Source organism: Gavia stellata, chromosome 7, assembly GCF_030936135.1.
Source record: "Gavia stellata isolate bGavSte3 chromosome 7, bGavSte3.hap2, whole genome shotgun sequence".
Classification (NCBI taxonomy): domain Eukaryota; kingdom Metazoa; phylum Chordata; class Aves; order Gaviiformes; family Gaviidae; genus Gavia; species Gavia stellata.
Window position 1 is genome coordinate 44,637,186 of NC_082600.1, and position 13,485 is coordinate 44,650,670.

The following is a 13,485-nucleotide window of genomic DNA, read 5'->3' on the forward strand; positions in this document are numbered from 1 at the left end:
AGGACACAGGGCCCTACTGCCAGGATCCAAAGTTCCTGTGTGCTCAGCAAGTGGCAAGCTCCAGCAATCTTCACTGTCCCTTAAAGACAGAGAATGCTGGCTTCACCTGGCTCTTCAGCTACCAGTACATTCACTAGCTACCAGGACAGCAAAGCACTGCCATGTAACCACAAAAGCTATACTGGCAGTAACTGGTGAACCTATCTGGCAGAAAGCACATGAGCTCACACATGTACTGAGATATGAATTATCTCGCATCCGGTCCATAACTCATAAGCTCTCTGCCGAAGATTTAGCCAATAAGGCTTCAAATAATAGAACTGCATGCCCAACACTTCTAAGGCACAGGACTCAAACCTTACAAATAAAATCATCAAATGCTGCTTCCAATGGAGAACAAAGGGATTGTAAATGACAATAAAGAAAGATGAAGTGTTTTCAGGAGCTTTCTTCTCCTACAACCCTAGATTTTAGTATCGCCCAGGAGAGGGGGAAAAAGATCACTTACCTATATATAATTAAAGAAGCAATAAGCAGCAAAATAAACAAGATGCTGAGAAGACCTCCAATGATGTAGCTGACATGCAGTCCTTCTCCTGAAAGTGAACAGAAAGGGTCATTTATGCACTGTCCTTAACTTCCACTGGATAATATTGATCTCGGTGTAACGCCTAATGCAGAGGTTTTCCACCACACAGAAGTATGTAAAGTAAAATGTCAGCACACCAAGATTTAGCAGAGGGTTTTGTTTGCCTTCATATGAAACGAAACATATGATAACCCTTCCTCCCACCCAGACCCCAGCAAACCAAGGAGCATCAAGATCTTTGTAATGGGGTTGGATAAGGATGAGTTAGACCTCCCTGCTGACAGGTTACTCCTGCAATGTGAAACAACTACCCTAGTCAACCATCCTCAACTAAACACAAAAGGGATGGTGAAGAAGAGTATCATTAATGGGAAGAGCCCAACGGATGAGGTACGGGATGAAAGGAAGCAGAACTATTTTTCAGACCAAAGTGTCATTTGGAAGAGTCCCCATAAAGGCTAATGAATGCGTATGACTGATGTTCATCCTTAGACACACTTTGCTCTGCTCAGAGCGCATCCGAGTAATTCAAGTCTGAGTTTCAGAAATTCGAGTTTCCAGCACTGTGGTCTTGAATGCCCTGCGCACATCTGGAGGAACAACCTTGGTGGAGAAGAGTTAAAGAAAAGGAACTCACCCATGGTTGCCAACACTGCCTCGTTGGCATGGGTACACAAGCCTCGCCTAGCATCTCTGTCAGAGCAGCTGAATGACAGAAGGACAGTTAGTTACTGAAAGTAGTATCAAGAGTATCAAAGGTATCAAAAGACAGGATGGGACAGACTAGTACTGATATCCCTTCCATTTCCAGTTCAACAACAGGAGCCTTCCTTTCTCTTCTTCAGTATCCTTCTATATCCAGAGGAGAGAAGACCGTATACATATATATAGGGGGGGTCTGCATGCATATATCAATTATAGGTCTGCAATATCTTTATATCCAAGTCATTCTAGATTCACCTCTCAGGTACATAGGTGCATATATCTATCTATCTGAACACAAATTTCAGCATCAGTGCTGAAGCAAAAATCAGAGCATCCTAGAGTCAGCACCAAGATCCTTTTCTGTCCAATACATCATACTCAACAAAGTGAAAGTTCTGCTTTGTAAATAACCCAGCCGTATATCATAGAACATACTTTTTGCTGGGCAGCAGGAATAGCAGGCTGTAGGGTATTAGCAGAAAAAAGTCTCTTAACTACCTGCACTCTAACTTTAACGTTAGAGCTGCAAAGGTTCTGTTCTGCCGCAAACAAGCTGTCCCTTTGTGGCCAGGGCAGAACCACTTCCTCAGATGTCTGGGTCAGATCTGAGATGTCTCAGTGAATTAAAGCAACAGACTCCCCTCTCCTCCTCTCAGAAATAAGTTCTTAATATCAGGAGTTCAAAAATCAGTCAAATGAATGACATGGTCTCAGGAGGATTTTAATACTTCAGCACAGTCAGCCTAGACACACATTTCAATAGAACAGACAGAAAGATCTCTGCACCTCTCTCTTGCCAACTCAACAGTGTTCTGCATTCTTTGTCAAAATGGTTTTCCCCACTATGCACGTGAAGTCTGGAGCTGGAATAGCCTCTTTTGGCTAGGGAAAGGTACATTTGGATGATGACAACCAGAGGGGATTTCCATGTTGCACCTTGCACAAGCTGTGACTTTCACACCCCAATTCCAAGAGAACAAGAGCACTTACTTTCCTTCCACTGCTTCCAGAGATGTGAGAGGTTTGGTTGTTGAGGTACCTCCTCTGCCAGGTGGTGTCCGACTTCTCTCACTTATACTGGTGGGTTCAGGACGAGGGGGCACCACACCAGGAACTAGAACAACAGAGAAATTAAGCAGGACCCCAACTTTGTGGGACAGGTGAACAAGTCTGGTAAGCTATAGAGGGTTTCTGAAATGGCCTATATGAGCAGCTTTCCCATCTGAAACCCAGTCCGTCAGCAGAAAGGACAGAAGAAGGCTCTATTGCTCACAACCGCCTTACTTCCAGTATACGACTCTGCGTAAGTTTTTATACACTGGAGAGCTTCAGATGCTCTGATTGCCACTGCCACTGCATAAGCAGTGGGAGTGGCTCACTTCTGGAAGCTACTACCCAAGTGACACTCAATAAACTCACTAGTAGAACAGGGCCGCCCATCTGGTTCATCTGGACACGCACAGACAAAGTCAGAAGCCCTGGCAAAGCAGAGGTGAGTGCAGCCTCCATTGTTCACTCCACAAGCATTAGTACCTGAAAGGAACAAACAATTTTCTAAATACATTGCAAACGACCAGGTAGGAACTCAGAGCAACAACCTTTTTTCCTGGTCAGCCAGAGATACTTTCTAGAAATTCAGCAAGTTACTATGCTCTGGCACATGCCTTTCATCTGACTGCTAAGAAAATGATGACACTAGCCAGACACTGGTAGAATTAGGGCAGCCTTAAAAGGAAGGCACTGGAAATCATTAGACAGGAGCCCAGTCAACACAGCTGCACAGATTTAAAACCAAAAAGCTCACATTCTTCTGTTTTAACACCATGTCAGATGAACAACACAGAAAGTGACATTTGCTAATCAAAGCTGTAACAGAACACTTAAGACATACTTGACTGAAACGTCACAGGCAGACAACGAATGTGCCCAGGGAAGATGCATTAACAGTTTGAGTATAAGAAAGAATGCCAACCTCACTCAACATCCACAGTAGCACAGTGGTACCAGATTTCTTTTTGTCTACAACTAGCATTTACCTGAATCAAGGTCCTCCTATTTACCTGTCTGTCTCTGAGGGGAAACCACAATGATATCCATCAGTCCCTCTACATTGGCTAGGACTGTCTCTTTGTTCCGCCCAGAGTATTTGTCCACTCTCTGGATAGATTTGGTTTGCCAGTCAGTCCAGTATATCCACCTATCCTGCTGCTCAGGGAGACAGCAAAGAAAAATCACAGCCATTAGCATGTTTAGCCACGTAGACACAGGATACCCATAAAAAACCTCATCCCAGTGGCAGAAAGTCCCAAACAAAGGCCTTTTCCACCCTTACCCTCTTATCATAAAGCAGATGACTGTCTACACCCCACAGGAGTTCAGACACACTTCCTCTGTTAGCTCCACAGAAGAGTTAAGTACTATCCCCTCAGTTGTCTTGGTTTCCCCAGACTATAAACACTTCCCTGTCCCCAAGCTCCACTGTCCAAACTCATCAACACAGCAGGGAGAAAGGTGGCAGCAGGAAAATCTTCTTACCTGTGTCAAAGCAAAGGGATGTGACACCTGGCTGACCAACACTTGCCGTAGCTTCCCATTGAGATCACAACTCTCTATGCGATCAAGATGCGCATCCACCCAGTAAATCCTGGAGGAACAGGGAAAGAGGTGAACTTCCATCTATACAATCCCTCTTTACTTTCTAGTCATTCACTAGCCAAGATGAATCAGACAAAAAAAAAACCCAAAAACCAAAAAACCCAACAAAAAAACAACACAACACCCCCCTCAAAAAAAAAAAAAAAAAAACAACCAACCCCAACACCAAACCCACAACGCTCCAATAAACCAAGCTAAGAAGGCTGAAAAAATTCATTACATCCCTTAACCCTACGCAAGTATAAGAAAATCTGTCCCTGACCTTCTGGTGTCATAATCCAAAGTCAATCCATTTGGCCATCCTAGGTCAGTGTTAATCAGGATTTTACGTTCAGAGCCATCCAAGTTTGCCCGTTCAATTTTAGCAATGTGACCCCAATCTGTCCAGAAGAGGTACCTGAAGAGATAAAAGGCAAGCGTAAGAAGAAAAGAACATTTCATTTAGCCTAATGAAAGTCTTCGTTATGAATTAAACTGCCAGATTCTTCAGGTTCAAAAAAGATCATGTGGTCTATAGTTTGCTTCTCCCAGCTATCTGCCCAACCTTCAAATTCACTGTCTGCCTGATTACATCTGCCAGTCAGAGTCAGCCCCTTGTTGGTACCTGCAGATTCACCTGGCACATCCCTTCTTCCTCCCACAACCTCCTCTTCTAATCTGGCTCTGCACAGCCCTTCTCCCTGCCCCACCAATATACCATACCTACCCCTTCTTGGGAAAGACAGCAATGGCTCGGGGCTCATCCAGGCTGTTATTTATCAGCACTTTCCTGGAGCTTCCATCCAGTCTAGCTACTTCTATGGTATTGCGTCCTGTGTCTGTCCAGTAGAGGTTCCTGGCAACCCAGTCCACTGCCAGGCCATCCGTAGTCTTCAGACCCTGACCAATAACAGTTTCCATGTTGCTGCCATTCAGATCAGACCGCCTGGATGGAAATCAATGACAAATGCTAGTGAGGAACGGGTAGCTCCCAGAAAGCCTTCACACCTCCATGTGTGACCCCCATCAACCACAGGGCCACTTCATACTGCTACCTCCCTAATACCTTTTTCCCCATAGTCTCCCGCAGGTTAGACACACCTTCAACATTTAGTTCAGCGATACACATGATGCTGCGTACCGAAGACAAGGTGTAAGTAGTGGTATTGCCAGCATCTCGGTCTCCCCAACTTATTGGCACACTCCACAGCTCACTGTGGCACGACCAGCACAAGTAGGTGGGTGACCTGGGCACTGGCCAAGCAGATGACTGGCACCCACCTGATGACATCAAGAAATACATCTGTGTAGTAAATCTTGCCATCCACACTATCATAGTCCAGAGAAATGACGTTGTTCAGCTCAGGGACAGGTATGTGCACATCTGTGTGGTCACTGGTGTCCAGCGAGATACGACGGATGGAAGCACGGCTAGAGAAAAGTAAGTAGGTCTCTGGAGAAGAGTCACACGTCTGCTCATCTCTCTTCAGCTGGATGCCAGTGGGGCAGGCACAGGAGAAGCCAGTGGGGTGAGGCAAGCAAAGGTGGGAGCAGCCACCATTACGAACTCCACATTTATTGAAGCCTTTAGAAATAGGGAAAGCATAGTTTAAGGATCACTGTGGTCCCACAAACCAAGGCTTTATTTTAAAGGCTACATACATGCACAACTTGCTAGCAGCTGAATTCATCCTTACCATCTCAGCCTCGCTGGGAACCTACAGCCCTTCATAGAGACTGCCTCCCTCCCCTCCAAGATTCATGGTGGGTATGGGCATGGTTGGACAAGGAGAACAGGAAGGCACAGAAGAAGGGGGAGCATTAGGAGCAAAATCTTGACCTGCATTCCTTGCTAAGCATAGTTTTCCCATGGAAAAAGGAACAGCCAAATACTGATAGATTCACACAACTGCAGTTTAGCTTTATTATTGCTGCAAATGGTAACGCTGACAGAAAGATCCAACCCTGTGGGGAAGCAGCGTGACAATGTACCAGAGGCCAGGCTGACAAAGAAGCTTCTGTTTTAACTTAGCTGCACACAGTGGCAAGTAAACAAAGGCATCAGAGAAGCCTGCTGAAAGTGCCTGACGTATTAGGGTCATCTCTCTTTTTTTAAAAAAGTTGAAAAAAAGACAGCATACATTTATTAGGAGGGAATAAGCCCAGAAGGCAGGTGCAGGGAGTGGGAAGAAGACAATGGGGATATGACAGCTTTAAGTTATATTGTAAAGTTATACTGTCAAGAGTGATGTTCTGCTGTTTGTAGCCACAGGAGAAGCAGCACAGTTCTCTGTAGAAGTATGTACTGGGGAAATTCCACCGAAACGAAGCCACAGCGCAAAGCAAAAACTCCCACTGAGGAGCAAGGAGGCAAGATGGGGTTGTATAGGATCCCCAAAGGGTAACATGACGAATTTGACTCTGGCACAGAGTAGCTGGAGAGCATGATATATTAAGAGCAACTAAAATGACCAGAACTTGAAATAAGGTTTCAGCAACTAACTTAAGAGGAATTAGTGCCTTTTGGAGTTAAAAAAGGGAAACTGTCCAATGCCAGTAGACTCTGGTGAAGCCTAATGGGGCATGACTCATTCAGTCCTCCTAAGAAAGTGGCTCTGCTGTGTGTGAGAATGAGGTTGTCAGTGCAATCTAGTGAAAGTAATGGGATGAAGGGTGTCAAAAGGCATGCAATAATAAACAAACACAAGACCTATGAAGCTGGGTAAACAGGGAGAAATGCAAATATAGTTAAACAAGAGAGAAGAAGAAAAGAAAAGCTGATTTTTTAGAAGTTACTCTATCACTCATGCTTTACACCAAAGGATGCTTTTCAGTGACAGCTCTGAAGGGCTCCCCTAGTCACCGCAGACACCCGCTGATCCGAGAGCAGCCTAACAACTCACCCAGGGGTCGTGCCCTATCAACAGCTTGAATGTCCATGAGACCAGGCAGGTTTGCCCTCACCAAGATGACATTAGCACCAGTGTCCTTGTCAGCCCTGTGAATGCTGCGAGTTTGCCAGTCAGTCCAGTAGATGTAAGAGTCCAGCAAAGTGAGGCCATAGGGATGTTGCACTGGAGACAGCAGGGTGTGGCGGTTAGCACCATTGAGATCTGCAGCCTCAATACGCTGAAGAGAGAAGTAAACATCAGCCCCACACTCAAAACACTGATCCTCTTGCTAGCAGTTACTATATCAAGAGGGAAACAACCTAAGCAAGTGATGTTATTCAAGTCCACCCACCCCATAGCCCACACTGTCAGAAAAGCTTATGTTCCCCTTGCTCTTTTGACAGCTTGCTCAAGAACTTCAAAACAGCCTCCAGGCTACCAAAGACCCAATGACAAACAATGCTGAAGAACAGAATCAGACCTCAGTGTGTGCGTCAGCCCAGAGCAGCTGGGACCCAGCCTTATCCACTGCCAGTCCGTTAGGCCAGCCCAGGTTGTTGCTGATCAACACCACACGTCCAGAGCCATCCATCCCAGAGCGTTCCAGCTTGGCATTCTCACCCCAGTCTGTCCAGTACATATACCTGGGGAAAAGCCAGAAGTATTATGGAAACAGAGGTCAGAAGTCCTGTTCTAACCCCTAGATAGCCTCTTGACAACACTAACCCCATCTCATGGTATAAAGCTATTGCCCGAGGGCTGTCCAGGTTCTGCCAGACCAAGACTTTCCTCATAGAGCCATCAAGGTTGCCCACTTCAATCCGGTTTGTTCCTGTATCTGTCCAATATATCTTCCTGCCAATAGCATCCACAGCCAGCCCATCTGTAGTCAACAGACCTGAGAAAACAGAAAAGTGTATTGGTCATTGCTCATCTCCCAGCTTAGTCAGGATCTTCTGGTATTCCCCTTGTGCACCTCATCAGGCAGTTGCTTTAGGCTTTGCTTGCCCTTCTACCAAAATTTTAAAGATTGTTCTACCAGGGTATCAGAGAATCTCTCTTTTCATGCTGCATGGAGGCGAGAGGCTCCCAGGCCAAAATCTCTCTAACCTGTAGTGATGATGTCCTCAAATTGTGAGCCATCAAGGGCAGCCCGGCTGATTTTCCGCAGTGTGCTGTCTGACCAGTAAACCTTTCCTGGGTGGAAGAAGAAAGAGAAACTTACAAAAATCCCACAACAAAACCAAACCAAAACAAATCCTAACAATCAAACAGCAAAATCCTTAAAAAAACAGATCCAGGTCTCTGACTACCAGCTACACCATTCGAAACAGATCTGACTGCACAGGAATAACAGCAGCACAAGACTATTAAGCTGGAGTGATAGAACAGTACAAGTTATCTTGTTCCAATCCTCCCCAAAATATGTAGGAGCTCTCACACTCTGACATTTACACAAGGCCAGAGAACACATAACACATTATCAGCTAGTAGTGTAGAGTACTGTATCTGATTTCTCAAAATGTCCCAGAGGACAGCAATCAGATCATCTACCTTATTTTACAACAGTGGGTTTACATCCAGCACAGCATCAGATGTTTAGTATCCATGAACAGCCAGAGTCTCAGCTCTACTGCTGTAAAAGGCTTCAGCAGGAGGAAAGCTTTCTTAAATCCAAAATGCACAGAAACCTTACTCAATATAGCAGGCAGCTTTTTCCACATAGTTGGGGTTCTCTGTTTTCCTACAAGGACATTCCTTTCCTGATTGGAATGGAGTATTTGCAGCACATACTAGAAAAAGAAAACCTACCCAAATTCACAACCTACAGTAAGCTCTGCGCCTGGGTCTCTACTCAGACATTTACATATGAAGTCACTTGTTGCCTTTCAGACAGTGGGATACACTAAGAAGTTCAGACCTTCACGAGGATCCACTCCGATTGCAATGGTGTTCTTCATGGTGACATTAACCGAGACGACAACATCTGCAAAGTAGGGAATATCCAGAGAGACCATCCGGATGTCAGTCCTTCTGGCAAAGATCAGAAAGCTGGTCATTCCTGCAGAGAGTTGAAAATGGAAAGATATCAGCAAGGAACAAGTTCAGTCAACTGTAGGCATCATTTATTGAACAGTCTGGAGATGTCATCCACTTTGGTGGAAAAGGGGAAGTCTCACGCAGATCTCTGCTTATGGGGAATCTGGGTACAAGAGTTTTACTGAGAGTTACTGAATGCTTCCTTACATCCAAGTTGAAAAGGAGTGCACTCATAGAAGAGTTACTTCTGCTGATGTGTGAGAAACAGGAATTAGAAGTCAGATTTTTCCTGCTAAGGAGAAAAAGTGGATGTACCATGGCCTGAAGCCAAGTGCTTTTCACAATCCTCCAAAAGAAGATCCATGGGAGGAATGTGTACAGACCTGTTAAAGAATATAGAACCTTGTAGCTACAAAAGAATCCACCTCAAGATTAGGGCAAAAGTATAGGGAAAAATGTGACATCCGGTTTAGTTGCCCAACATAGTTTCAAGAAAAAAATTATTCTGCATCAATCCAGTTACCAATGAGTTTCTTCATAGTAATTCCCACTCAAATTGAAGGTCACAGGCATCAAATGGGTTTTTCAAGGCATAAAGCAGATAAGCACATAAAAGTGAATTTTGTTCTGTAACAAGGCAGGAGCAAAATGTAGCTGTGATACAAAACTGCAATGAGGATCCTACAAAGAGGACTCACCAGGGGAGCAGGTCTTGCCATCAGACTGCAGGTTGATCCCAGTAGGGCAGGTACAGCTGTAACCTTTTGGAAGAGGTGCCAAAAGGCACAGGTGACTGCAGCCTCCATTGCTAACTTCACACGCTGTATGTACTATAGGAAAGAGGATGAGAAATTCGTAAGCCAGTAGCACAGGCACAAAAATGGGTGCAACAGCTATAGAAATGCATTCTAGAATGCCCTTGAATACCAAGCTGAGAGTTATTCTCATGCCCTCATATTCCACCCAGAGACTTAAGGCATTGAGGGCCGACAGACAGGTCAGCTCCTTGCAAGAGAGCTGTGCCACATACCAGAGCCTGAGCAAGCTCTCAGCTCAGTGTGGCTTGGGGCGAGCTCTGTACCTGGTGGCCTGTGCCGGTGGAAAACATGAATATCCATAAGATTCTCCAGATTGTCCTGAAGCGTTTCCCGAGCCTGCCCAGTCCTTCTATCTGCGCTCTGGATGCTTTTGGCCTGCCAGTCTGTCCAGTAGATTCTCTCGCCATAAAGAGTAAGTCCAAAGGGGTGAGGCAGATTGCTCCCAATCAGCACCTGGTCAGATTACCCCCAGCCCCCCCAAAAAACATTACTAAGAAGTCACTAAGGGAAAGAGGCTTCCCTTGCCCCCTCTCAGCATCATAGTGTACAGTCACAGCAAAAGGAGAGTGATGGGGCAACGTTAGCCCTCAACAGGAGGTTCCCTCACAAACAGTTTGCAACTGAAAGGGAGCTCTTCTCTCCCAGTGAAAGCAGCTCAGCATGTCTTGATTTGGAGATTTCACTTTCAACTGGAAAGAGAGGCAGGGGCCATCAGCACTCTGTGCTCTAGGACTTAACACCTCAGGCTCCCAGACTCCCTCCTCAAAGATGGCTTCCTTACCTTCCTGTTGCTTCCATCCAGACTGGCATACTCAATGGTCTTCATCCCTGCGTCTGCCCAGTACAAGCGCTGTGACTCATAGTCAATGGCCAAGCCGTTAGGCCATGTCAGGTTAGAGGAAATGATCACCAAGCGGTTTGAGGCATCCATACCAGCACGCTCAATTTTTGGGCTGGCTCCCCAGTCAGTCCAATACATGAACCTGAACATAAGCCCAAACAGAAGTGAATGCCTGCACTCCTTCACTGCCGCTATGGTCAAGCAGTGTTACAGAGAAGCAAGACAGACTGGTGCCTTCAGGCCCTAGCAGGAAGCAGCATTAGACTAATACTGTACTCATGTCCAGCCTTGGCTTCTTGTAATGTACCTAAGATCATACTCAAATTTATATACCTTCTACTGCCCATGGGCTGGCCTAATTACAACATGGAGGAAAAAGTTAAAGATAAAAGTTCAAGGTCTAAAAATTAATCAATTATTTACCAGTCCCCACCACTGGCCCTTTATACTCTTGCTACAGTGGTCTTTGAGTAAGCCACTCAAGGGAAGAATAGCACACTTTTATTCAAGACCTTCAACTCTTCTAAAGCAATGGCTGGCAAGCTTATTACTGCCCACCCTATCCCCAGTTCCATAAGGTTTTATGATTCAGAAGCAAAATCCATTATTGAAACCATTTGTTTCTGTTACCCTACTCAGGTTTGCTTTCCATGGCACAGTTGATCCTGCAATACTCTGACACAGTGCTCTGAAGCCAAGAGGCCACTAATGTTCCAGCTTGCTTGAGATCAGCAGTAATTTACCTGAGCAGACCCTTCTGACTGAACTCTGGTTGATAAACAGACAGCTTGAATACAAATTCAACATAGATGTGAAATAAAGAAATAGAAAAGATCTAGACGGCCTCATTCTCAATGTTTTTGTACCACATCTTTAGTTATTACATCCCCAGGATAAACAAATGAAAAACACCAGCCTGCAAGCTCTACAGCACAACAGGCAATTATCCCTACTTATCTTGTTCCACTAGCATCCAAAATCAGGTCTCTAATTTCAGTCTTTGGCAGGATGTAGAACAATGGCACCAGAGAGAAAGACAATTGCACAAAACCAAAGAACCTGAGCAACTTTAGACATGCAAGAATTGCCATGTCATCCCAGAAGAAAAAAATCTCTCACCCTCCAACAGGGTCCACCACAATATCTCTAGGTCTGTCTAGGTTCTCCCAGATTAGAACAGTTCTCATCGTCCCATCTGTGTTGGAGACCTCTATCCGATCTGTTCCTACAAAAGCCAAGAGAGAGAATGAGAGAGAGATCAAAGACGTCTGGAATCGCAAGAAGTAAGGCAAAAAACATCCATACAACGATGCATTCTTCCCCTCCGTCCATCTCTGTTCATAGCTGGAAGATAGGTAGTCAAAGTGTCACCTTCCATCACATCTCTCAAGTCACTGATGCGAGTCCTGTATGAATATAAACCAGCTCTTTCCTAAGCCCCCAAGGTATCTACGTAGGCATGAGAGAACAGCTAGAGAAGAATCACCTTCCTTACATCTCTCTGAACTATGACTCTCCAGCAGGGAACATCCTCCAAATACTACCTGCTGCACCCCAGGATACACTGTTGGAAGATACCTGAACACACACAGCCATAACTCTGCAGCAAAACAACAGTGGTTCTGGACTTCTACTATAAACCTTTCTACAGAATTAGTACTAGGGATACTGCAAAGAGAATTAAACTAAGTATTCCACCTCAAATCCCACTTTGTTAGAAGCACACGAGATAAAACTCCATTTTTTGCTAGACAGAAACAGACAAATTTGGAATGAGACAGACAGAACTACCCAGTTGTTTTTTCAGGAAGACAGAAGCCTAGGTAAAGTAGAGGATCCCAGTACCTGCATCAGTCCAGTATAGCTTGTTGGTGACCCAGTCAATTGCCAGTCCAGCTGGACTTTCCAGGCTGGTGTCCACCACAACCTAAATAAAAACAAAAAGAAAAGATCCTTAGTGAGATTAGATCTCAGGGAAAAAACACTTGCCCAATGCACTACCCATTCACAAACAACGTTAACTTTCAAAAGGCAAAAGTCCAAGCAAAGCAATGCCATACGAGAGAGAGCATTAAGGACTTAGAAGTTCAAATAAGTCTTACATTTGGAGAAACATCTATTTTTCATGTCTGTTCAAACTGCAACTCCAAACTTCGAACTCTATTCCCCTCATTTATGGCAACATTAGCCTACGGGCATATGCAAAAAGCATTCTCAAGGATCATGGCTCCCAATGCAGTACATAACAGAGAATTTAATATTTCTTCCTTTCAGATTTTAGGGCTACCACAAAGGAATTGACCACAGCCTACAACATGCTTCGTGTCCCAATTCAAGGTTTTCCATACAAGCAGGAACGCACACCAAACTTGTGTATGAAGCGTTCAGTGATCTCAGGGCTCTTCTGAGCCAGAACTAGGCAAACTAATGAACAACAAATCCACCATGAACCGCAGCTCCTTAGAAGGCCAGTGTATCCCAGTGGCTTCAAATCAAGGAGTCTCCTGGCTAGATGACCTCCACACGTAGTTAACACTGTACCTCCTGGCTCGATCCATCCCATTTTGCTCGGCTGATTGAGTCGGTGCTAACATCTGTCCAGTAGACATAGTCATCCTTAGAGTCCCAGTCTAGAGCCACAGCGCTGCGAACATCAGCAAGGGGGATGACATCATCTGACAGGTCATCTGTGTCAAAGCTGATCCGACGGATGTCCATCCTTCGGGCAAAAAGCAGGAACTTGTCAAGACCTGATCAAAGGTCGAAAGGTCTTCTTTTAATTTCTCTAAGTTCAACAACACAGTGATAGACACAGACAATTCCCTGCTATAGCCAACCTTAACCACCTACATCATCTCTCACTGGCAGGTCAGAGCCCAGGATTTTACTGGTAACAAAATATCACCAGGGGGCATGGGTGGGGGGGGGGGGGAACAGACTAGTAGGGAGCTGTCTCCTGAGGGTATC

The 13,485-nt window shown here is 45.1% G+C and overlaps 1 protein-coding gene across 1 annotated transcript in view; it reads right to left on the reverse strand.

Moving 5' to 3' along the window:
* LRP4 (LDL receptor related protein 4) overlaps nt 1–13,485 on the reverse strand; it is a 43,865-nt gene that overhangs the window by 2,262 nt on the left and 28,118 nt on the right. The window contains exons 17-36 of the mRNA XM_009813784.2: nt 13,060–13,268; nt 12,364–12,445; nt 11,638–11,743; nt 10,459–10,660; nt 9,941–10,130; nt 9,558–9,689; nt 8,741–8,881; nt 7,930–8,016; nt 7,546–7,717; nt 7,301–7,463; nt 6,832–7,057; nt 5,210–5,513; nt 4,656–4,874; nt 4,212–4,346; nt 3,830–3,938; nt 3,355–3,499; nt 2,714–2,827; nt 2,285–2,408; nt 1,227–1,294; nt 509–596 (exon numbers count right to left, since the gene is read on the reverse strand). Coding sequence (XP_009812086.2) covers nt 509–596; nt 1,227–1,294; nt 2,285–2,408; nt 2,714–2,827; nt 3,355–3,499; nt 3,830–3,938; nt 4,212–4,346; nt 4,656–4,874; nt 5,210–5,513; nt 6,832–7,057; nt 7,301–7,463; nt 7,546–7,717; nt 7,930–8,016; nt 8,741–8,881; nt 9,558–9,689; nt 9,941–10,130; nt 10,459–10,660; nt 11,638–11,743; nt 12,364–12,445; nt 13,060–13,268 — 3,016 coding nt within the window. The remainder of the gene's footprint in view (nt 1–508; nt 597–1,226; nt 1,295–2,284; nt 2,409–2,713; nt 2,828–3,354; nt 3,500–3,829; nt 3,939–4,211; nt 4,347–4,655; nt 4,875–5,209; nt 5,514–6,831; nt 7,058–7,300; nt 7,464–7,545; nt 7,718–7,929; nt 8,017–8,740; nt 8,882–9,557; nt 9,690–9,940; nt 10,131–10,458; nt 10,661–11,637; nt 11,744–12,363; nt 12,446–13,059; nt 13,269–13,485) is intronic.